General features: G+C 39.9%; 1 protein-coding gene across 1 annotated transcript in view; it reads left to right on the top strand.

Annotated features, from left to right (window-relative positions):
• Nucleotides 1-335: 335 nt before the first annotated feature.
• WLS (Wnt ligand secretion mediator) overlaps nt 336-24,013 on the top strand; it is a 104,838-nt gene continuing 81,160 nt past the window's right edge. Inside the window, exon 1 of the mRNA XM_081306155.1 lies at nt 336-683. Coding sequence (XP_081162281.1) covers nt 578-683 — 106 coding nt within the window. The 5' untranslated portion in view covers nt 336-577. The remainder of the gene's footprint in view (nt 684-24,013) is intronic.

Genomic DNA, 24,013 nt, shown 5'->3' on the forward strand with positions numbered 1-24,013 from the left:
ATGTTAGTTGAAGGTCTGCGAAGCGTCCGTGGGTGATTTAAATCTTGCACTTCAGGAGCCAGAAAAGGAAACGTGTGAGCGGTTGAGTAAGGGGCGCCCATGTAACTACAACAACAACATACCCACCAAGCTACCAGCCCTTGGCGGGACAGGCTGCGAGCCAGACCGGGGAGAGGGACGCCAGCGCAGGCCTGAACTCGGATCCACGAACTGGCGGGCAAGGGGTAGTAGAAGAGAGGGAGGTAGGGAGGGAGGGAGGAAGCGCGAGAGGGAGGGAGGAAGAAAGGGAGGGAGGCGGCGTCATGTGATCCGCTTCCCTGCTCCTTTAAGCGTCCACAGGCGGCGGAGCGGCCACAATCACAGCTCCGGGCATTGGGGGAGCCCGATCCGGCTGCGCTGGGGGAATCCGTGCGGGCGCCTTCGGTCCGGGTCCCTCATCTCTGCGCTCCCGCACCCCTGAAGTTTTGCAGCGCCCAGAAAGGAGGCAAGGGAGGAGGGAGTGTGAGAGGGAAAGGAGCAAAAAAAGCACACCCTAAAACATTTATTTCAAGGAGAAAAGAAAAGGGGGGGCGCAAAAATGGCTGGGGCAATTATAGAAAACATGAGCACCAAGAAGCTGTGCATTGTTGGTGGGATTCTGCTTGTGTTCCAAATCATCGCCTTTCTGGTGGGAGGCTTGATTGGTAAGTGCGAGAGCTGCAAACTTTTCCCCCTTTCTCTCTTTTCGGGCCCCTTCCCTCTTTGCCTCTTGGGCTACTTGTTACAGTATCACTGCCTTGCTTCTATGATCTAATTAGTCCGGCTATTGTGCTTAAGAAAGCAGAGCTCCATGGGGCTCTGTGGGGCACAATCCAGTCTAGTGGCTGGAGAAAAGGAGGGGAAAAAGTTTTGGCCTAGTTTCAGTATCCACTTGAAAGGCAGGAGGGGGGTGCGGGGGTGGGAATCTTAAGCATGGCGACGGATCGCGCGAGGAAGCTCTGGTTTACAAAGTTGATTGCTCCCCCCACCCCTGCTTTTTCCCGCGTTCCCCCCTTTTCCTCTCTGTTTCCTTCCAATCAGCTCCGGGAGGACAACGTAATCGACTTTATTAGGAACAACAGAAGAGTCGGGAAACTGCGCCCAGCGCAAACCCGGAGCTCTGTTACAAGGCTGCGGTGGTTGCATGTGTAAATGCATTTGGTTGTCTCAGGGGGTGAAGGCTTGCACGTCGGGCCCCAATGTTTGTGCTCTCTGCTTCCTCGCTGCACCCCCCACTCCACGGTCCTCGGGGGACTGGTTTGAACCGCGGGCTGGGAGGTGCGATGGGGTAAGAGTGGGTCGTAAGAGTCTTCGGCTGACCAAGCTGGAAGTTGGAGAGGTCGGAGGAGAAAAGCATATCGGAAAAGTTGCTTTTGGCCTCCTGTCCTCTCGAGAATTTCCCCTCCCCCACTTCTTAGAGTCCCGAGATCCTTGAGTTTGGAGCCTGGAGCCCTCTCCCTTGGCGCCTAGGAGGGCGTCTCCGCTCCCGCCAGAGCTCCCCGCAGGTGACAGCTCCTAAATGCCCCTGGCGACTGCGTCAGTCCTGGAGACCTCCGGTGGCGTGCACCTCTCGGACCTCTTGGGGCCAAATTGGCTTCCGGGTTCGGAAGATCGTCTCACTCACGATCCACTCGAAAAAACCTCACTTTCTCTCACTGTCTCTCCATCACCATCCATCCTCCCGCCTCTTGGCACACTCGCGTCCCTTTCCTCTCAAGATTGGGACATCCTGGCACAAACTTCAGCGCCAACTTTGCAGCGGGCGCGGTTGCGAGGTTCAGTTCCTTTACTTCGAGGCTTTGTTAAAAACTTTGTCTAGTAGAGACTGTCCACAGAAGGGGTTTGTCTGCGCGTCCTTTTTTCCTGGAGCCGGCGCGACTTGTGGAGGAACTGCCCCAGGGCGCCGGCGGCCGCGCCGCGGGAGCTGCAGGGGTTTGGACACCTTCAGCCTTCTGAGTAGCGTTTTGTCTGCAGACCCGGGTTTGATGAGAGCAAATTACTGGGAGTCTGGTCCTGTTAATCACTATTACATCCGAGCTAATTATTTTAAACAAAGGAGAGTGGGAGAAGCTTCAGTAGGAGTGAAGTTCTTGGAGGAGCCGTGCCTTTCTGTCTGCATGTATCCACAAAGCGGAAAAGGCTCCGAGTTTTCCAAGCTCCTATCTTCAATGTGGGCTAAACAGCTTCTTTTTTTGTTTCTGGAACACTCTGTCACACCACACGCACGCACACTTGCACACACGGGTTTGGCTTTTGTGTTTGGCTTCTTACAATCTCCATGTTTCCCTGTATTGGATTTTTCGAGGCCCTTAATACCTTCTCTGCTGGGAGCTGAAGACAGCCTTCTCTGTGCCCTCACAGTGATTATGCAGCGGTTACAATTACACCTCTTGTCTCCCTTGATGAGCAGTTGCAGTTAGATGCCATTGGATCTTGTGTGATTTCAGTGGCAGACCATAATTAAAATTTCTTGCACCTTGTGCTTTCAGAATTAAATTGGCCTATTATCCCTGTCTGACCTTCATCCTCTTTGAGGTTTTTGCACAAGCAGCGAACCATTACACATAGTTTCCAGGTGTTTGTTGGTGTGTGTTTCTTTTTCTAAAACTGGTCTCTTGGGCTTGGAGAGCTCTTTATCCATGTAGTAGGTTTCCTTGGGCACTTTTGAAACTAGTTTGATTTCTGGAATCTTACTACTGTGGAGGAGATCCCAAGGCACTTTGAGTGTTTGTTGGGCATTAGAATTCCTATGGGGTCAGAACAGTTATTTGTTCAAAGCAGGGTTTGTCTGCAATAAGTAATGCCAAGAGTTATTTTCCCCCATAGAACCTGGTTAGTGACCATACTGTACAATATAAAAAAGGCAGGGGCAGGTTCTAACCATAAGTAGATTCACCTCAATTAATAAACTGCTTTAGTTCTAACTTGCCCTATAAAAGAAAAATATCTATGCATAACATTTCTCCGGGAAATTGTAGAAGTTTACTGCTGCTTTCCTCCTTTCTCAATTGCAAAGTCTGTGTCCCAGTTCTGATGCCCAGTCCAAACAGATTGGATCCAGCCCACATTGATTGGTGTCTTAGCTTTTACTCTTGCTTTTGGGGTAGTAATTTATTTTCGCTCTTACACCAATCTAGGAACTTGAATATGGTATAAGACCCTTGGAAAATGAATATTAGCAAAAGGTAAGCCATATGTTTTCCCACTCCAGTTGCCTAAATTGGAAAGTAGACAAAACCAAGCACAGAACAGAAATGCAGCAAAGTGAATAGGTGGAATCAGTAGTTTTTTCAACAGTTTGAGGACTGGAAAGTCAAGGTGAAGTTCAGAAACCATCTCCTGTTCTCAGAGAGAAGAGAACTTCACTGCTCAATGCCACTGCTACTAACGGGGTCAGGTGTCCTGGGTGTGGAGTATTTTTTCTAAAATATCTGCAGTAGACCAAATGAGAAAAGAAAATGTCCATTTTGAACTGGCTACAATATGTGTGGCAATTTAGGAAGGGAGGGTCTAAACATCAAAGCACCTGATTGGATTGGAAAGTTACCCCACAGTTCTACACAACACAAAAGTAAACAACCATCATTCCCCAACAGTAGTGACAAACCATGAGCCCCAAAGTGACCAAGCAAGTCTGTTAATCAATAGACTTGTGTCCTCATTGGTAGATAAATGAGTTTAAGTTCTTTTTTTAAAGTTCTAATTGTATAACTCTTTTAGTATTCACAAGAGTTTTATGTTACATTTGGCCTGATGTTTGGTGCAGCCTTTTAGAATTGATGGAGAAAAACAATAGCCATAAAAGCAAACATGAGGAATTGAGTTTTGGTTTAGCCAGATTAAATATACTCTTACCCCAGTGACCTTCTTCCTAAGTTTGTTTGTCTGTTGCTTGCTTTGTGTGTTAGGTTTTTTCTTCTTCTTCTTCTTCTTCTTCTTCTTCTTCTTCTTTATGCCAGTACCTATGTACTGCTACACATTGAATGGGATTTTGTAAAAAGGCTCTGAAATCAATATCTTATATGATAGAACTTAGGGTGTTTCTAAATTCAGTGATATATATCATGTTTTTGTGAAAACTTTGAGCCACTGTAAAAGTAGGTATCTGAATATTTTCTTATTTATTCAGAAGTCTCCTTAAGTGACTAGTTTCTTCAGGTATGTAGAATTCATTTTAAACTTTAAGAACCCCTAAAGGAAAATAAGATATTTTAAAAGAAATAGCTTGATCTTGATCCTCCTGAAAAATAAGCTTGCAGAAAAATTTAAAAATAATGTTCCTTTGCTTTCATGTTTGGTGAATTTAGTTCATGGAGAGGCAGCTTCAGGGGTTGGAAGGAAGAGGGGAAGGAGACCATGTGCCCTTCAACAAAAGTGCAGCCACTAAAAACTCATGAACTTGAATCCCTGACCTATTATGAGCAATTTGCTCAGTTTCAAATTAGTCATGTCTGGGGGATATGATGGTTGAAAAAGCAGGTCACTGTTCCACCTGTTCTAAGACTGTTCAGAGTGTGAAGATTGGAACTGAATGAATAGAAAATTATTGCATTGTTTCAAGCATACCCACGAATGGAAGGATTCCACACTTAAATCTCCAAATAAATATCAAAAAATTGCCAACTATTATTTCTTTATGAAGGGTCACTGTTTCTTTTAAAAACTTCACTTATGTGACTGGCTTTTTGTTTGTTTTGTAAAACTGAGAAAATAATGTATATAACACATGCATACATGCATACACACACATGTAAAATCACTTTTCTCAAATGGTACATGGGTTTATCTACTCCTTTCAGTTATATGGCACATATTGAAATAGTTAAGTGAAAACTATTGATGGTCTTTATCTGGAAGTTGCAGAATTATGAAATTGCAGTTAACTCAGAATGCATGTGTTTGCTCCTCAGTATATTTGATTTTAAGCTTGTTGCATTTTTTAAAAAATTCACGGTACATCAATGCTGTTGTAATTCTGTAGTATTTAGGTATCTGGTGAGAATCTTGAAAAGCTCTAATTAATTGGTTTTTGGTTCATATTTGTCCACATGTTTCTGTATTTGATTCTGTTTTTTATTTTATAAAATTTCTCATCTGACTAAACCATGCCATTTTTTCTCTTTGGTAACTAAGTATTTAATGTAGTTTGTTAAAGTGCTATGAAAGCTCACAAATTCATTCTTTTTGAAAATGGTAATTTTTATAGTCATCAAAATAACATTATTTGACTTTTAAAAAGCTAAAGCATCTGCTTGACTGCTGCAGTAAAATAATGCTTGTGTGAACAGTCTCAAAGCTCTTTCATCTCTGTGTTCTTTCAGTACTACCTGTCTAGACTTCTTCTAGAACTTTCCTTTTCCTTACAAAAATGGGAAACAGTTCCTTGAGATCATAATATTATGTGTAGCCCTGTGAAGTTTTCAAGTCCTCTGCCTGGAATACAGGTGTGGACTTAAAGCCTTCCCTACCTAGTTGACATTTTACAATAGTATGACCTTTGAATTAAAAAAAAAAATCATACAGACTGAGGAAAGAGTTTTACCTTATCTTCCTCAGGGTGATTCTACAGTGATTTAGGATTTGTTGAGATTATATGAAGGTCCGTTGCTTAAAGCTCATATGTACCACTTACCTAATATGCAAAGTATTTATTAGGGCCTACTGTGTGCTCAGGATAGAGCTGCATGTTGACTGGGGTTAGAAAAGAAGGGCCTTAGAAATTGGTTAAGTTAGAAGAGCCAAAGGTAGGGAAGAGCCCCTTTTAATCTAAGTTTACCAGCAAAAGATGTCTTTTGCTGAAGTTTTCTAGCATTAAGATAATTTTCACTAATTAACTGAGAATTTGAAAACATGAAATTGGAAGCCCTGCTAATTATACTATACCATCAAATCATTATGTTAATATTTTCTTTAAATAAATATATGAATAAAATTATATATATGTGTGTGTGTGTGTATATATAGTTTAACATGTGTTGAATGTGGACTGTATGCCAAAATTTGTATATTATAATCCACAAATAGTCATGTCAAATTGGTATTTTTAAAATATTTTTTTAAGTTTTTTTTAGGTGGACACAATATCTTTATTTTACATTTATGTTGGTGCTGAGGATTGAACCCAGTACCTCATGCATGCTAGGCGAGCACTCTACCACTGAGCCACAACCCTAGCCAAATTGGTATTTTTATACCCATTTTACTATATGAGTATAGAAAGATTTAGTAAAAGATTGCCTAGCTTAGTTAGGGTTCATTTGTGATGGTAAATGGAGTCCAGCTATACAGACCAAAGCAGTGTCTCACCAAGGCTAATGGAGGACACCTTCTGAGGAGTTGGCAGATGCCAGTCTAACTGATTTATTACAGGTTCTAACCTGTCTCCATAATTGTGTGAATCATCCAATTGTCTGAGCAGCCAAGTTCATTAACCATAAAGTATTTTGAGATTTGCTACTTTAAGGAAGATGACTTGATTTTATTTTCCCTAGCTAGTGGTTTTAACATGTTTATGTAGTTACATAATAAGTCCGGACTTTTTCAAAGGAAAACAAGAGAAGGAATCAACTGAGGCTAGAGAGGGTTTCAGAGAGTCTGGATTGGCCGTGATGGTGGAGCAGTTGAGAGGGGAGCTTCTTGCTGAAAATTGAAAATTCTCTTTCCCAAAGGACAAATTTTTGTTTATGTTCACACCCATGCACAATAACGAAGGCATCCCAGACCAGAGGCTGTCAGGAGCAGCCATACTGTCACCATGAATAGATACATCTTGTTCTGTGGGGAAGAAAATGCTGAGAGATTTTCTTCATTGAAAGATTTGCAACTCTCAATTACTAGATACTATAAGAGAGCATGGAAGACAGGGAACATCGTTTAATGAAATGGGTCACATCTACTTCACATAGGTCTCATTTCTTCTCTGAGGTTGTGTGATGGTGAACTAAATGGACACATGTGCCAGATGTGGACAGTTCTCAAAAGTGCTCAGAGGTGGATTGGAGAGGAAAGGAGGATCTTGGGGTACTGAAATTCTCAAACCTGAAGGTTGGGCAATGTTTTCTGACTTTTCCTTTTTATAAAAGGACTAATGTAAAAAAAAAATTGTTAAATTATAGAAAAGAGGAACGCATATGTTTAGAATTCAAAAGCACTGAGTTTTCTTAGCCATTTACTAACACTGTTTACTAACATCCAAAGACCACATTCCACCTGTAATTGAAACTTGTTGGGGGAGAAGAAGCAGTGGCCAGGTTGATGTCTGACCAGGAGCAAGATATTTGGCTCACTACCATTGACACTTTAAGGACTTACACGTGAAAAAGCTTTTCACCCGTGTTGATTTGCTTAATCCTTATAACAACCCAGAGAAGCAGTTACAATGACTTTCTCCAGTTTTCAGATGAATCTCAGGTTCATTTAAGGAAATTTCTGAGGTGACAGAGATAGTAAGAGGGCTGACCCAAGCCCCGATCCTTGATTGAATTCTAAGCCATGCTCTTAAGCCTAATGCTGCTCTGCTCCCATTATCCCTTCAGTTTCTATGGGAAACAAAGGGGTGAGTGTGATGAAATGATTCTACACAGATTAAATAGAAGATGAAAGCTCAGGCTACCCTTCTTCTGCTCCCACCCTCTTCCAGCCAAGCACTCCCATCACTGCATGATCACTGATCATTGACCTAGTTACTTTCTGAGCAAACAATCCCAGCTCCTAATACTTAATAACCCCCATGCCAGCCATTGTCAGTGTTGACTGGGGCTTGCAGGCCTCGCTGGGGAGGGCTGAACCTGAGAACATCACAAGCCAACTCCCCCTAAAAGAAAGTATTACACACAGCTAAGGGTGGCTGGCCTTTATAATAGAAAATTGTTGAAACCATAAACCCATAGAACGGCCTTTGGCTTTAGCAGACACAGTAGGTCTAGATGGAACCATTGAAGAAAACAGAGGGCAACTCGGATGTGGACAGAAGAAGGGCTCAAGAAAGGAAAAGTAAGGCCTTGGCAAACATAGGGACACCTTTTCAGGGCACATCTTGGGCTAGAATGTCTAAAACCTACTTCTGATGGCACTCACTCCCACCCAAACTGAGCTAGCATTTCCATCCACTATGCCTATTTATATCCTGGGTCTTGAAGCACATTTCTTCTCCCCCTTTCTCTACTTACTCCATTCTTTTAGTATTCCTTGTCAAATGGTGTTCTTTTATCCCTGGCTCACACGAATTATGGGATCTTCTTAAAACTTCTGATTAATTCTCTGGGTTAGCTCAGGGGCTTTACAGATACACATTTCCAAAAAAGCAGAAGTAATTGAAAGAAAAGGCCATGGCCACCATCTTTGTTTTGGCTAGGCATTACAATTTTTCTTTAGAAAAAAGGTAATTGGTCTGAAAATAGTTGACTCAGTTTTCTCCAAGCCCTAGATAGCACCAAGTTCATGAAAGCTGATTGGAGGCAGTTAACTGTTGCCTGCATCCTGGCGGATCCCTCCCAAAGGGAGAATTCCTGGTCTCCAGACAATGTCATGTGACTGGGACTCTGCAGGCAAAGTGTGGGCTTGATGATGTCAAATAAGGCACCAAACTTCCTTGACTCCCTTTCTCAACAGTGACATAGAAGGAGGAGCCTTCCATCTCATGGAGGATTGCAGAAAATTACATATTCCCAGAATCTACCCCAAAGGACTTGGCACATGTTGGGATATCTCCTTGAACAAGGCCTGCCAGCGCCGTGATCTCCAAATCACTTTTGAGTAACACCATCTGCTAAACCCCATTTCTCTTCCTTTTCTTTCTCTTTCCTTCTTTGCTTTAAGATCATGACATTGTTTGTTATCTATTCTTTTCCTTCCTTAAGTCACCACCACCACTTTATCAAACACTCCACATTGGTGAATCTATGGAGGTAGAAGGAATGAGAATGACCCAAAGCATTAATAGGTTTGGTTTTGAAATTCATGGAGGGCATCCTGCTTTCTAATATAAATGCTGATGTTTTATCCAAACATCTCATTATGGGTCTTCCAAAAAAAATGGTGGATATTAATATCATTGCAGGGAACTAATAAATTACATTAAGACCAAATTGTTCTCCAAAAGCATGCACACTTAACTCCCAAAAGAATCCCTCCTGCTTTTACTTGGGGTTTATCTATTGCTTTTGCTTTATATATGATTTTAATAAAGGTGTGTGTTTTGTTACTCTCCATGAGTGCAGCTGTGTGGGTCCTCTGAATCTGTACACTTTGGTGGTGTTTTGCCTGAATAGAAGCTGTGGAGCTTCTCAGTGTTAAATTGTAAAGATGAAAGGGCCTCTGAAACCATCTTGTTCCATCTCATTTTAGCAGGATTCAGAGTCCAGGAAAGGGAAGTAACTGAGTTCACAGGATTAGAGGCTGAGCCATGGTTTGGACTCAGGCCTGATGCCAGCAGTGCTCCAAAGGTTCATCTCCTTCTGGGTTTCTGCCTGGAGGTCATCTGATTTCTGTCTGAGGCTCTCACGGAGTTAATATGCAGAAAATTCCCAACTTATGCTTCATACAGCTTGATTGACTTTTCTGTTACAGTGCTGAAAAATAAAATAGCAATAACTTCCTCTTTTCCCTTTTGTCTTTGTATACTTATGATTCTTAGCTAATAACAGTGTTACTAAATTCTATGTGGATTTTAAAGGACTCTAAGGAATTAAAAAATCAAATCAAAACAAAACAAAACAAAAACCCTGAAGTCCTTCCTTGCTTGCTGAGGGTGTGGTACATTCCCTTCCTCCTGCTTGGGGGAATGTTGTAAATTTAAAACTAAAAAAAAAAAAAAAAAAAAAAAAGAAAAAGAAATAAAATAAAACCCAGACATGTAATATGGGGAAGAAAAACAGATGTGTAGTATGGACCTTATGTATGTGTTTGGTTTTAAGACTTTATCATTCTGCAACTTCCTTGACTAAATATCTATGACTGATTTTTGTCCTTTTGGAGGAGGTTTGTGCAAGCATAATTCTGAAGTTGTGAATTTGAGGGAATGTTACATAACTCTACATTTGGGGGTTTGACTTATATATAAAAGAAGCCACAAAATCCCTCTTCCTTTGTCTCTGCCCTTTCTTCACTCTGAAGGTAACTGCAAACAGAAAACTCAGATCTGCCAAAATAGGGTTTAAAACATTGAGGGCCTCAGCCATTGCAACTGATAAGCACATGTGTGTGATTTGAGAGGTGCAATCACTATGCTGTAAATCCGCCCCCCTTTCTTTTGGTTGAAATTCAACAGTCAGAAAATACTATGTTCTTCTGCACTGTCTAATTTAGCTGAAATGAAATCTTGGCTTTCAAGTCTCTTTAGCGTGCTTGCCTTCAGGTGATCACAACCAAAATGTTGGGTTCCATAGTTTATTAAATCCAGCCCTCTCTCAAAGCAGTTCAGGCCATTTGAGGTCTGGTTCTTTTTACTCTGGTTCTTATATGTTTTATCTGCTCTCATTTAGTCTGTAACTCACCCCAGAGTGGAATCCTCCAATGTGGAAAGGACACGTCCCCACATTCTTTTCTCTGTAATCTTGAGCTAGTTCTGGCTTGTGTGAACCAGCCTGCTGCATTAGCCCCTGCGTGTCTGGGCTAAGGAAGTTGTAGATAAGATTTTTGCTGAGACTTTGAACAGACTACACCAGGGGGGGCCTTGTTGTCACATCTCTACTGAGAAAGATTTTGGTGTGTGTGTTGGGGGGTGTTGGCTGTGACAGGCACCTGTGACACCCTTGATTTCACAGAGGGGCTCCCCCCCACCCCCCCTGGTTTCACAGTATTTGCAGGTGCATGAACCTGCCAGTGTTAAATCCCCGGCTCCATTCTTTGAACACGCCTAAACAAAACAGTTTCACTGTATGAGAACATGGTATTTCTGGGTGGTAACTGATGAAAGAGGAGGAAAAAAAAATCCACAAAAACAGGATAGACAATTTGTAGATTCCTTTTAAACTGACAGGACACTAAGGTTATCTTTTAATTAGAATTTGTTTCTTTCTTTCTTTTTTTTTTTTTATAGTTATCAAAGGAGTTTCTGTCATTAGCTTCTTCCCCTGCCCTACCTACTTGTTAAAAAAGGGAAAGAAAGAAAATATGGTTTGGAGGACCATGAGCAGGATGATTGGGATTTTTACAAAGCCAGGTTTAGCATATATGTGAGACAGTTTTTTTGTTGTTGTTTGTTTTGTTTTGTTTCTGGATTGGGACAGGACAGGGTACTTGTATCAGCTCTGTTCAGGGACATTATGAACTCTTCCCACTAAGCAGGATGATTACAGCAGTTTTGATAAGTACCTATTGATGACTTAGGCAAATTATAGAATTCCTAGGATATAGTCACTCCACAGCAAAGTGTTGGCTGAAGGTTTTCCCTATGATGGTTTTGGTTCGTTGAAAAACTTACTAATCCTTCCATTCAGAGTGATCAGATCTCTAATTTCAGGAATGTCATTTTATCAATGGTAGTAATCTGATTTGTCTATTTGTTATCAGACTTGCTTTGTAACCTAGAAAAAGCATTTATATGCAGGAACCTTAGTTTCTTCATCTAAAAAATCTGTTTCACAGGGAGTTTGTGGATTAAAATGAGAGAACAAGTCAGGTGCTTCATATGTGCCTGCTTAATTAGAGCAGCCTGTGTAAGAGAGCCACTTCCCTAAATTAGAAGTTGCCACTAAGTAATTTTTTAATATCTATATTAATAGATAGTTTTGAGTCATTCTGTGTCTTTTAGATCCATCACAGATTATTTGTGCCCCTTAATGGATTAGATCAAAATAGAAACCCAGCCATCCTGCTTGATGACCTTCCTATTGGCATAATCTATGCAAACCAATAGTGCAAGAAGCACATTATTCACATATTTGGTAAACTGGAGTCATTAATTTACTTTTTCCTTTAGTTAGTGGTAGTTTCCAAGGAGCTGATTTTGAATCTTAAACTTTCACCTTTTTAAATTCTGAGCCAGTGTTTATGGCTATTTATAGCATAGAAAACCCATGCTAGCAAGATTTTTTAAATGATTATCACTCACTATGTGGAAGAGATCTATTGTCTCTGCTTGCTGCAAAGTGAATCCCAGTTGTCCTTTTATTTAATATTATGAAATTGGAGTCATTATCCACTGGGGAAATTTTTTTCCTTCTAGACATAAAATACATGACAAAGACCTTTGAAAGTCAAACTTTGAGGAAAAACTGATGATCTTTTGCTTATAAAATATCAACTGGGCTGGGGATGTGGCTCAAGCGGTATCTCGCTCGCCTGGCATGCATGCGGCCCGGGTTCAATCCTCAGCACCACATACAAACAAAGATGTTGTGTCCGCCGAAAACTAAGAAATAAATATTAAAAAAACTCTCTCTCTCTCTCTCTCTCTCTCTCTCTCTCTCTCAAAAAAAAAAAATTATTAAAATATCAACTGTTGCAAGATTAGCTAGATATTTAGTGCTGTATGAGAAACAAAAAATAATGATGAAAATCTAACCTCTTAAAAAACTGTAAGCTACATGAGAACAAGGATGGTCTGATGTGCTCACCAGTATCTGGAGTTGTTATCCCCGACCAGTGCAATATAAATACCCAATAATATTTGTTGAAGAAAAGCATAGATAAATGCCTTGCATTTTGGACTTATCACAGAGGTAGTTAAAATGCTTCAACTGCTCTACCCTAAAATTTGCAATGCTAAATTCCAGGCGATTCTTTTACTATTTAAGTGAGGAGAGGTTCTTATTTTCATTTGACCACTCAAGATAGTCCCACTTCTTGGTGTGATGCTTATTATTGTCGCAGAATTTTTGGAGTAGGAAAGGGAACTTTTGATATGTTGTGAAAACTAAGACTCAGAGAAGACCTAGCGAAGGAATAAGATTCACACCAAGCCTCCTGATCACTAGTAGAGGGATTCATTCCTTCTGCCTGCTGTTGTGCTAATTGTTACTATGTCTGATCTATATATTTTGGTCTTTACTTGGCCATAAAAGCAGAGAATTGCCTGTGGCTGGTTGGTGAAGTTTAGTGGGAGGAAGGGAACACCCACTGGTGCACATATTTCCAAATTTTGACTATTCAAATGTAAATATTGAAGGATAAGGGAAATTTCGAGATTTATGATCTTTAAGTAGCAAATATATTTCTTTGGCTGCATGAAGGCTTTTGAAGGAACTTCTTTTAGAAGACTCTGTAATTTTACTATGAACTCTTAAAAAATGAAAAACTCATTTTTCTGTTTCCCTTCTAAGAATTTTGTAGATTTATTTATGGTTGTTCTTAGAGACCAATAATGTGTATTTATGATGTCAGCTTTTATAAATGCTCTTGATATCAAGAAAATGTAATATGTGCACATAACCACCTCTGCATTCCATTGTGTTCAGCTTGCATATCTGGTGGGTGGAATGAATTCATCCACACATTGCTCCAGGTGCCCAAATGGTACTGAAGCATGCTGTGTTGAATGTGTGCCTGCAAGCAAGGAGACACTACAAGTGGAGCCAGGCAGAGGTGCCAGGCAGGAGCAGAGTAAGAAACACATGTGTCAGCTTGAAAGAGAAGGAAGCAGAAGCCAAGGAGAAAGTCGCACAAAAGCTAGACTTCTTTCCTTGTCAGACCTTCCAGCTAGAGGTGCAAGTAATGGGATAGGACACGGAGGTGGCACAGAGTGAGGGGCATGGGTGGTAGAGATGGAGAGAAAACAGAGACTTGCAAAAAAGATACTATGCAATCCCTCCTTTAAAATGATGACACTTTATTATTTTATTTTATTTTACTATGGGCCCATTATTGTTCTAAATACTGGTTAAAACCAGTCCAAGCGATGTGGATGGTTCCACTGCCTGAGTTAGGGAAGATTGCTTGTTTGACTTTAAAATCTAGTGAATGGAAACAGATATTTTTGGTTCCCTCTCAATATCTATTTATATTTTTGAGCAAGACTACAATGAAGTAATTAAAAACAAACAAAACAGAGGAGGAGAAATCCTTCTGAAATTCACCATTTTAATAGAATAATTCCACTACATTCTTATCCCTTTAACTTTGGTGACAGAATATTCCAATTTTATATAAAAGAAATGCAAACGCCTTGCTTAACAGAAGCTCAGAAGTTTATTGTTTGTGCTGCTTCTACCAGTTTGTGTGTTTACTTTGGAAAATCAGTCATCAGTTCCTCTTCTTTTCCTTCTAGCCTTCTAGGCTCTTCTCTACCACTTAAGATTGCTATTGAGCCATTGAACCACGGGAAATTCATTTCCAAAATCTGCTTAATTGCTGTGAGGCTTTTAATTTGTTCTGGATGATGGTGCTAATGTCTGGGAACTGGGACTGAAGCCCTCTAAAGTTGTTAATTTAATCAACCGCTGTGCCCTTGCCATGCCTAATGAAGGGGGGCAACCAGATCCTTCACACAAAGAGGCTGGGTCCCTCCTGACCAAGATGAATAACAGAGGCCCCACAGTTAGGTTGAACACTTGGGGCAAATTACCAGGGTGTCAGTCCACATTATCCAAAGCCCAGGGTTGTGTGTCCCCAAATAATTATTGAGCAGGTTTTTATGTAGGACCTTCTAGTTTTAAGGCAGGGTTTGTGTGTGTTCACACCTACTAATCTGCAAAATTCTTTAATCAGCGAGGTTCTGTTGTGGCTTTTGTCTATAATCTGTAATATCATAAACATCACCCCCAGACTATTGATATTCCCGTTAACCACTAAAGTTTTCCATGGAGAGACTGGTGAAAGCTGGCTCTGTCCTCATGATAAATTAGCTTGTTTATTCCTCTTCTGCTTATTTCTATCCTGCTGTTGGTTAGTGTAATGAAGCAGAAGTCCATTGTGTGTGTTCATTGGGTAGCGATCCTCTGGCACCAAAGGGGGTAATTGAGTAGAAAGGCAGAATGCTGTTGGTGCATGGGAGAAGTTAACACCACGTGAGGTCACCAGGCTTCAAGCTTTAATCAATGTGGACACAATGCAATTGAGATTTTGAAAAGGGTTTGTTTATAGTGTGAGAGTAAGGGTCAGTAGTTAATTTGAAATGCTGTAGGTGTGTTTTCCTTGAACCAAGAAGGTACAGAGCATGTGTCATAGAGGATTGTAAATATCCTCAAGGGAGGGATGTAATTGGGGTGGAGGTTTAAAAAGAAGGGCATTGAAGAACTTTGGCATACTTATTATTGACCCATCCATGTTTTATTTAAAATTTTAACAATCTTTAAAATGAGGAGCTATAGAAGACATATTATACAAATGGATAGCATAGAGACACAGTCCTACTAAGAAAGAACTTTTTAATTACTATTATATTTTTTAGCAGTGATTGCCTTTTAGAAGTTATTTGGAGTGGTATAATATATTGCAAGTAGGAGTACTGTGTGCTAACTCTAAAACAGTACTCATTTTCAGAAGTTTACATCTTTTAGGATTTTTCATTGTCATGGCTTGAATGAGACGGGAAAACCATTAACTCTATATTTGTCCACAGGGCAGTCTTTCTCCATTTTAGGGTTCTAGTCTATGCCGGGCACATCTGTCTTCTTCTGGGGTTATTTTTGGCATTTCCCCCCATTATTTAATTACCTACATTTTAACATCTAGAGACACCATGCTTTTATAATTACTCATTAGTCAATTTGAAAGTTAGCGAGAACCTGCTCTGTTGGTACAGGGAGATTTTGCAAGTGAGCATCCAGTTTTGAGAAATGACTGCAGGAAAAGAACGTGGAGGTTATGGAGAAGCCAAAGGCTTGCCACGAGCGCTCTGATGCTTTGTCGGGTGACTGTTACATGTAGGCAGTGCATTTGATATTCCTGATACCTCACATTTGTATAGTGCTTTTATCCTTCTTCAAAGTACTTTGGTAGAAATCATCTCATTTGATCTTACCAACAACACTCTAAGATAGGCCAGTCCATCAGGGATATTCACATTTTAAAGTTATGGGAACTAGATGAAGCGTTAATAGGTTTTGTTTGGGAAGGCAGTAGATTTGTTTATGGGAGGAAGAACTGGAGATTCTGAAGATTAAACGCTACACAGTGAAAGGCTGAAGAAGAAGAAGAAGAAGAGACGTGTTTTTTTTTTTTTTCAAAAATATAAAGTTGTTACAGAAATCATGTCTATTAACCAAACATTGCATTACATTTTTGAGCTATCTTCTAGAACAAGCAAATGCTGTCTGTGATCCATTCCCTTCACCTCTCTCCATGTAACACTCAGCTGCTTCCATGAGCAATGGTTGAATGTTTCTTTACATATTTGTTTGATAAATTGTAGCCCGATGAGGATATCCAAATGTTTTGCTCTTTCCTTGGGTAGAATCTAGATCTTTAGAACTTTTAATAAATCTTACAGGAGAAGCCAGAGAGCACTGGGAGACAAGGGGCAAGCTAATTTCCTAGGGTTAGGTAGTTAGTGATGCTCTCATCTCGTCAATGGTAATTCCTTAGCATTGGACTTTCTTAAGTAAGATGCCAATACTCATGCATTGGAAGGCCATTTTTTGGTGTTGGTATGATGTCTATAGCAAACATATCATGATTAAATTGCTTAATATCCTCTTTTGGGGTTCTTAAAATATTTCCAGTTTGGAGGCTATTATAAAAAAATTGGGAAAACTTTCCTTGTAGTTTTTATTCACATTCTTATTTCCTTTGCAATTTTATTTCTGTAAATATATCTTTTAAGATTTTGATGATTAATGATAGTCACCAGTAATCCTCTCTCCCAGTCTGGGAGTGTCTACCTTTCTACCTCTTGGCCAGTACTGGTCATTGCTTAAATTTTTAAAATTTTTGCCAATGTAGGACAACATTTTATTTTTAACCGGTGCTTTCTTTTAATTGTAAGGAGGAACCTCTCTCATTTGGTAACCTGTTTGGTTGGTTCTTTCCTTTAATATCCTGTTTTCAAAGTTGATCATTTTAATAGTTCAACATCTTGGATATTAAGAAAAGAGAGAGGGTTTATTTGTGAGGATGATTTCAAGTTTGGAGGGACGGGGATCTGTCCAGTATTTATTCAACCTATCTGTCTTAGTAGCAGGATAATCTCTCTGGGAAACTTCTTTTCCTTATCTCAGTCCTAGTGGCTTCCAAAACTTTTTAACCTCTGTTTTAGTGGTAGGCATGTGACCAAGCCAAGTGCTGTCCACAGCGGACACATGACTCAAGTTCATCTAATCAGAGTGAATTCTGAGATAGGTATGGAAGCTACCAGGAAGGGACCTTCTCTCTCTTACTGAATATGAACTCTTGAGAATATGACCTGGAACTGCTGGAGTTCTTCCAGTGAAACCTGAAAATGAAGCTAATAAAATATAATGTAGAATTCAATGACTGGAGAGAAGTAAGATCTGTTGACATAATTTGATTTCTCAAATTAACCACTAGAAGACTCAGACTCTGGACATTTTTCAGTTTTATCTTATTGACTGATGGATTGATTGATGATGGATCGATTTTTGCTGAAGCATCTTGGAGCAGTTTCCTGCCTCTTGCAACCAAAAGAGACTGAGGCATTTACTATGTCTTCTATCTGAAGATAATTTGGTGGAAGCCATACCTGTATTGCAGACAGTGTATCTGGATAGGTCTTCTGTAACAAAAATAAAATCAGTTATAGAACCAACCTCTGTGAAGCACAGCACTTCTAATTAGAGCAGTATTTGAAATGGTATGTTATGTTTGTATGCATGAATCTGTTCAGGGACCTCTGTTGAACACCAAGTGGCTAGTGCAGATCATTAGCGACAATTCCTGGAACTTGGCTAGGCTGCCAACTTTGAAGCAAAGCTCATTGCACCACATGCTCCTGTTGGGCTGGATGTCTGTGAGATGGATGGCTACAGGATGTCCCAGCAGCTGAATTGAGGTTCTAGAAGACAGAAAAGAAGCTTTAATAACTGACCAAGCCAAGCAGTATTTCTGGGGATGGTTGGAAATTTAATTAGATGTCATGATGATTCTTTTGAGGTTTCTATAGGACATCATCCAGAAGGCTGTGAGGCAGAACAAGCAATGAGCCAGCGTGTGTTACTACAGTTCCTGAACTGGGTTAGCTGTGAGCTACAGAAGGGGTACACACATGGAGATTGCCTTTAGGGCAACTGAAGTTTGATTCGAAAAAAGATTAATAAAATAAAATAGGTGCAATAGACTAAAGTTTTAAGCATGTTTTAAATTGGATAAAAAGATATTTTTGAATAATGAGTTTAACACATACTTTTAGAGTATGGGTGAGCATTTAAAGGATAACTACCCCCAATCCCCGGCATACACTGTTAGGGATCAAACCCAGGGACACCTGATTAAAATTTTATTTCAGATGGTATATCTTACCATTCTGCTAAGTTCTAGCGAATATAAAGAGGCACAAGTGCCAGACATGGTAGCACATATCTATAATCCCAGCAACTCTGGAGGCTGAAGCAGGAAGATCGCAAGCTTGTGTCCAGCCTCAGCAACTTAGTGAGACCCTGTCTGAAAATAAAAAATAAAAAGGGATATAGTTCAGTGGAAGAATACCTCCAAGTTCAATTCCTAGTACCAAACAACAACAGACACAGGACATGATAACCTGCTTGTCTGTGGTATCATGGAAAGAAAGCACTGTATGTGAAATTATTAAGTTTAGATCTCCATCAGGGAATCTGCTACTTGTCAACCATCAGACTAAGCATGCTTTCAGTGTCTATAACCAACTATAGAGCTGTAAGCTTAAAGAAAATAATGTATATGAAGCACCTATCTTTTACAATGGATCAAAGACAGATAAGGTGGAATGATTTTCAGAGAGTAGACAAGCAGGGCATGTAAAAAAAGACAAAAAACCAGCAGCAAATGATGAAAGCATTAGGTAATAATATTTGAGTACATAGTATGCACCAGGCAGTGTGCTAAGTGTTATAGGTACATTATTTCAACTCCCTGAATTGGAATTAGACTCATTGCCTAATTTCCTGTTTTTATATTTAAAGTTCTAGAGAAAGTGAAGGATCCTTACAACACTGATTGGACTTCCATAACCTTTTTAATTATATTTCTTTGAAAATCCTCTCTTCTAAAAGCAATAAAGTTTTCGAACCAAAGACTGGAGGTGGCTGTAAATTGACCAGAAGGTTGACAAGTCCCTGTAAGGGCTGGCATTGTGTTACTCATTGTGGGCAAATCCATTCAGTTTAGGGCCTCTGTCTTTATTTCCCTTTGTGAACTCTTCTGCCAAATGTCCCATCGTCCTTTGTTGAGATGAGGTCCTGCTCGTCCTGTCTGCTTTCAGGACATAAATGTTTTAGGAACTCTCCACAGACTGGCTGGATTGTCTGTTGGTACTGTGAACAGATTGTGTGGGTGATGAGACAAGTAGGAAAAAACTCAGCCATTATAAAAGGGGGGAGGAAAGCTCTTTCTCTCAGAATGGAGCTTGGACACAAAGGGAACTTCGTTAATCATGCCTCCTTTGTAATCAGAACGGGGAGGCATTTTTAAAACCACTACTATTTGGTCTACTGTCTCGTCTGAGTTAAACCAACTGTGCAATAGCTAATCGAGGGGTTAAATTTTTCCCAGGGGCAGCCAGGCAGAATCAGCTTCACTTGAGAAGTGATTCAAAAGCAAGTTAAGTTATGGTATCAGGCTCCTTGCAAATATGGTGCTGACCTAGTAGGTTGCCCTTGTCCAAGATCTACATGGTGGCCAATTTATACTGAGATGATGAAGTTTTCATGGGATTTGCTCTATTTGGGAGTTTTGATGAGTTTACCTGATTTTAGTCACTTTTCACTAAGTTCCTAAAACAAGCACACATTGGAAAATCCAAGCATCTGAACTTACTGAGCAACCTTGGGCGATTTGTTTAATCTTTCTGTAGTTGCGTTCTTAGAAATCAAAGGAGGATAATAACCTTTGGTACCCACTTAATGGGTGTTATGTAAAATAATGAGACTGTAAATGCTTTGAATGCCCTGGAGATGAAGAGATAGGAACAATTCTCTTAAGTATTATTCACATTTAATATGGAAAGATGAATCCATATAGTGTTTTGATGTTTTTTTTATGGAAGACCAGTTATTCTTTCAGAACCTCTCTTACGCAAGGGAGGTTATTAGAGGTTGACTTTGCAACAAGTTAGTTTTCCAGAATAGGCTCTGAAAATTCACAGGTCAGTTTTCCAAGAAGGAAATTTGAGGTTAGCATGGTCCTATCCATTCATTGAATCTAGTGGTGAGATGTTTTCTTTTCTTTTGGTTCCAGGGATTGAACTCAGGGTACTTAACCACTGAGCCACATCCCCAGCCCTTTTTTTGAATTTTATTTAGAGACAGGGTCTCACTGAGTTGCTTAGCGCCTGTTAAATTGCTTAGGCTGGCTTTGAACTTGTGATCCTCCTGCCGCAGCCTCCCCGAGCCCCTGGATGGATTACCGCTCCTGGCTCCTCATGGCATTTTCTTCCCAGGCAAGACAAGTTCACCTCTCCCTACAGTCATGAGCTGCTGCTGACCCTTCCTGCCCAGGGGGGACTTCTTCACCCCCTTCCAGGTATCTGTTTTCCAACAGGGAATCCACATTTTACTAATAGTTTAAAGAAACAGAATTTTTGTTTGTTTGTTTTGGAAGGGGCCTGAGGATTTGTGTAGTCCAATCTTACCACACTGGGGTCTCCTAACAGAGACTACCTCCCTGTGAGCGCCTTCCTGTTCCAGTGATGTGCTGCTCTTTAGGTCACTTGCTTAATTTTTTTTTTCAAGATGATGAAACACTTTGATGGGCAAATATTCTTTCTTATTCTGTGGAAAACTGGCTTCCATTACCTCATTATATGTTCCACTCATGAATCCTGACTTTTCCTTGTGGAATAATCTAGAACATGTGCTTTCCTTCTGTTAGATGATGGCTTTTCAGCTAATTAAAGATAAATATGTCATTCTCTCCTCCCAGTAATATATCCCTCATTTAGGTTAAACTCCTAATCATACTCACCATCCCTTCCTGGAGATTGGATTTGCAGCCAAGGTTAAGTTTACCTCTGCTACCATGGCAACCAGCGACTGCTTGTTGTTTCTACTTAGAGAAAACCACCATTTTCTGGTTAATCCATAATTCAAAAATCAGCTTGTTGGTATCTTTAGAACAAAGACATCTATACTGCTGGTTGGATTTATATGAGAACACCAAGCTTTATAATAGTCTATACACTTAACTCTCCATTTTATCTCATGTAACTTATGGCAAACACATTTCTTGCATTTCTTAAGTATCTCTGCATTAGTTTTTCTCATTAGGAGAAATACTGTGGCTTAAGACAAAGAGAGACTCTGCACTTGGATGGAATTAGGTTCAATCCCCTGTTTAGTCACAAATTGGCTATGACCTTGGGTAAGTTATTTTCATTTTTTACCCATCTATAAATGGAGAGAGTATTATCTATCACTTACATCTGTATAAGAACAAAAATCAGTTCAGTGGCTAGCATAAGGCATGGCACATAGGAAATCGCCAACAAATGGTAGCTGTTACTATCATTTGTGATTTGTAGATGAGGCTATTGTTGTTTGGATATGTGATGTACCCAAAGCTCCAGTGTGAGACAATGCAAGAACATTCAGAGAAGAAATTATTAGGTTATGAGAATTATGACTTAATCGATGGCTTAATCCAACAATATGGATTAACTGGGTGTTAGCTGTAGGCAGAGGTATGACCAGAAGAGATGGGTCACTGGGGATGTGCCTTTGGGGTACATATTTTGTCTCTGGTGGGCAGAGCTGTCCTGGTGGCCATATCTGGAACTGGTTTCCTCTGCCATGATGGTCTGCCTCACCTCAGGCCCAGGATTATGTAGTCAGTCATCTTGGACTGAGAATGCTAATAATGTTTGCTCCATCATAATTACTTTAAAATTGTGAAGATGACTCAAAAGAGATGTTGGAATTCTACTTCAGTGAGGAGGAAACCAAGGCCCAAATCTGTGTCCCCCAAACAACAGTCTGCATAGCCAACCTTGGGAATTTCTCAGGGAAAAATGTGCATTAGCTATTCAAGGGGCCTGGGAGAACTGTATAATTTGTTGGGGAGTATGTCTTAATCTCCTATCAGATTATTCTTCTTCATCTGCTGACAGCATTGCCATTATCAATAGTTTATTAAGGTTCTAAAATGTGCAAGATATTATAATAGGCCTTTTGTTTTAGTTATTTTTTATATATATGACAGCAGAATGCATTACAATTCTTATTACACATAGAGCACAATTTTTCATATGTCTGGTTGTATACAAAGTATATTCACACCAATTCATGTCTTCATACATGTACTTTGGATAATAATGATCATCATATTTCGCCTTCATTTATAACCTCATGCCCCCTCCCTTCCTCTCCAACTTATTTTATCCTCACCATGAACTTATAAAGTGGATATTCTTAGCATAATTTTACATATGAGAAAACTGCATTCTATATGGCCAAGTAGGTTGCCCAACTAAGTTGCTAGTGACAGAGCTGCAATTTGAACCCAAGTTCTTTGTGAGTCTAGAGCTTTTGCTTTTAATTTTTCTTTCTCTGTTTTTATAGATGTCTTTGATAACATAAAGAACCTTTCCAGTGAAAGTAATTCCCTTACTGTACTGTATTTGTTGTTTTCTCTAATGACTTTTTTTTTTTTGGTAAAGAGTTATCTGGATACATTTTGAACCACATTAGAAACCCAGTACTTCAAATTAAAATCATATTGAATTTTATGAATTGGTGTTTCATTAGCAAATTTTGTCAGTAATTCTTGGTTGAGGGCAGTATATGCTATGATTTTTATTTCTTCTGAAGAATTGGCTTAGCTCTGTTGGGTTTATTTTTGCCATCCTCCCCCCCAAAAAAAAACACAGGTTGGACATGATCCAAATTATTTCATTGTATTGGAGTATCTTTGCGTTGTATTGGCCTGTGAGTGTAAGGGCCATTGGTTAGAAGCCGTAATGGAGTTTCTTGTTATTTTTTTCCTTTGTTTTCACTATGATTATTTTAGAGCCACATTCGTGGTAAATATTATAGGGACATATTTCACTGTATCAAACACATCAATATGATATTTTCCATGTACAGCGGGCTATAGTTTGCCCTTGCTTTCTGGAAGACCTGTTCAATCTCACCAATTGCTGATAGAAAACTCAGAACCCATTTAGACCCCAAAAGTAACAGACAAGGGTAGGACAGGACCATTAAGAATTGCTCCTCTGACAGATGTGAATATGCAAGGATAGTGAGGGGAGGAGGGACCTAGATGGTGATGGCTTGGCAGCCAGAGATTTGGTGTATAAATTGACCCAATTTAAGAGTCTTTTTTAATAACTTGAAAGATTAACTTTCATCATAATATGTAGTACATAAATTCCCTTTAGAATCATAAAGTTGCTAGATGTGTCTGACAATTAAAATATTGCCTTTGATAGTTGAGGAAACTAAGGCCCAAGATTGGCTGAATAATTTGTCTGGTTAAGAGGCAATGAACTCAGTGACCCTGATTTCTGGGTTAATTGATCCTGCCAAGATTCTTATCCTCAAATTTGCTGAAGTTCAGGAGAGCAGCCCAATACCTGGCCCAGAATCAAAGCTCTAAATAAATAAAGAGTACTCATAGAATGTCAGTGATGGCAAAGCACCTAAGGGTTACCTTTCCGTCACCATCCAGAGCTCCAACGCCCTCTGCACCTTTTTGCACCCACCAAGTGTTCCGTGCTGTTGGAGGCAGGGGCAGCTTGCCTTCTCTTCAACTGGTCTGGTTAACTTTGGACCAGTTTGAATTTTCGATTGCAGATTTCCTTCCTTAGAACTTGCCATTTTAGAACTACCTAGTATAAACCCAACTCCTCTTCACATCTGAGTCACTTATGTATTTGATTTTGTATCTGTACCACTCACACATCTTAAGCTCCTTTTTTTATACAAATTTTATACACCTCCAGCTTCTACAAATTCTTTATGGGACATAA

This window comes from Spermophilus citellus (genome assembly GCF_964194105.1).
Source record: "Spermophilus citellus genome assembly, chromosome: 9".
NCBI lineage: Eukaryota > Metazoa > Chordata > Mammalia > Rodentia > Sciuridae > Spermophilus > Spermophilus citellus.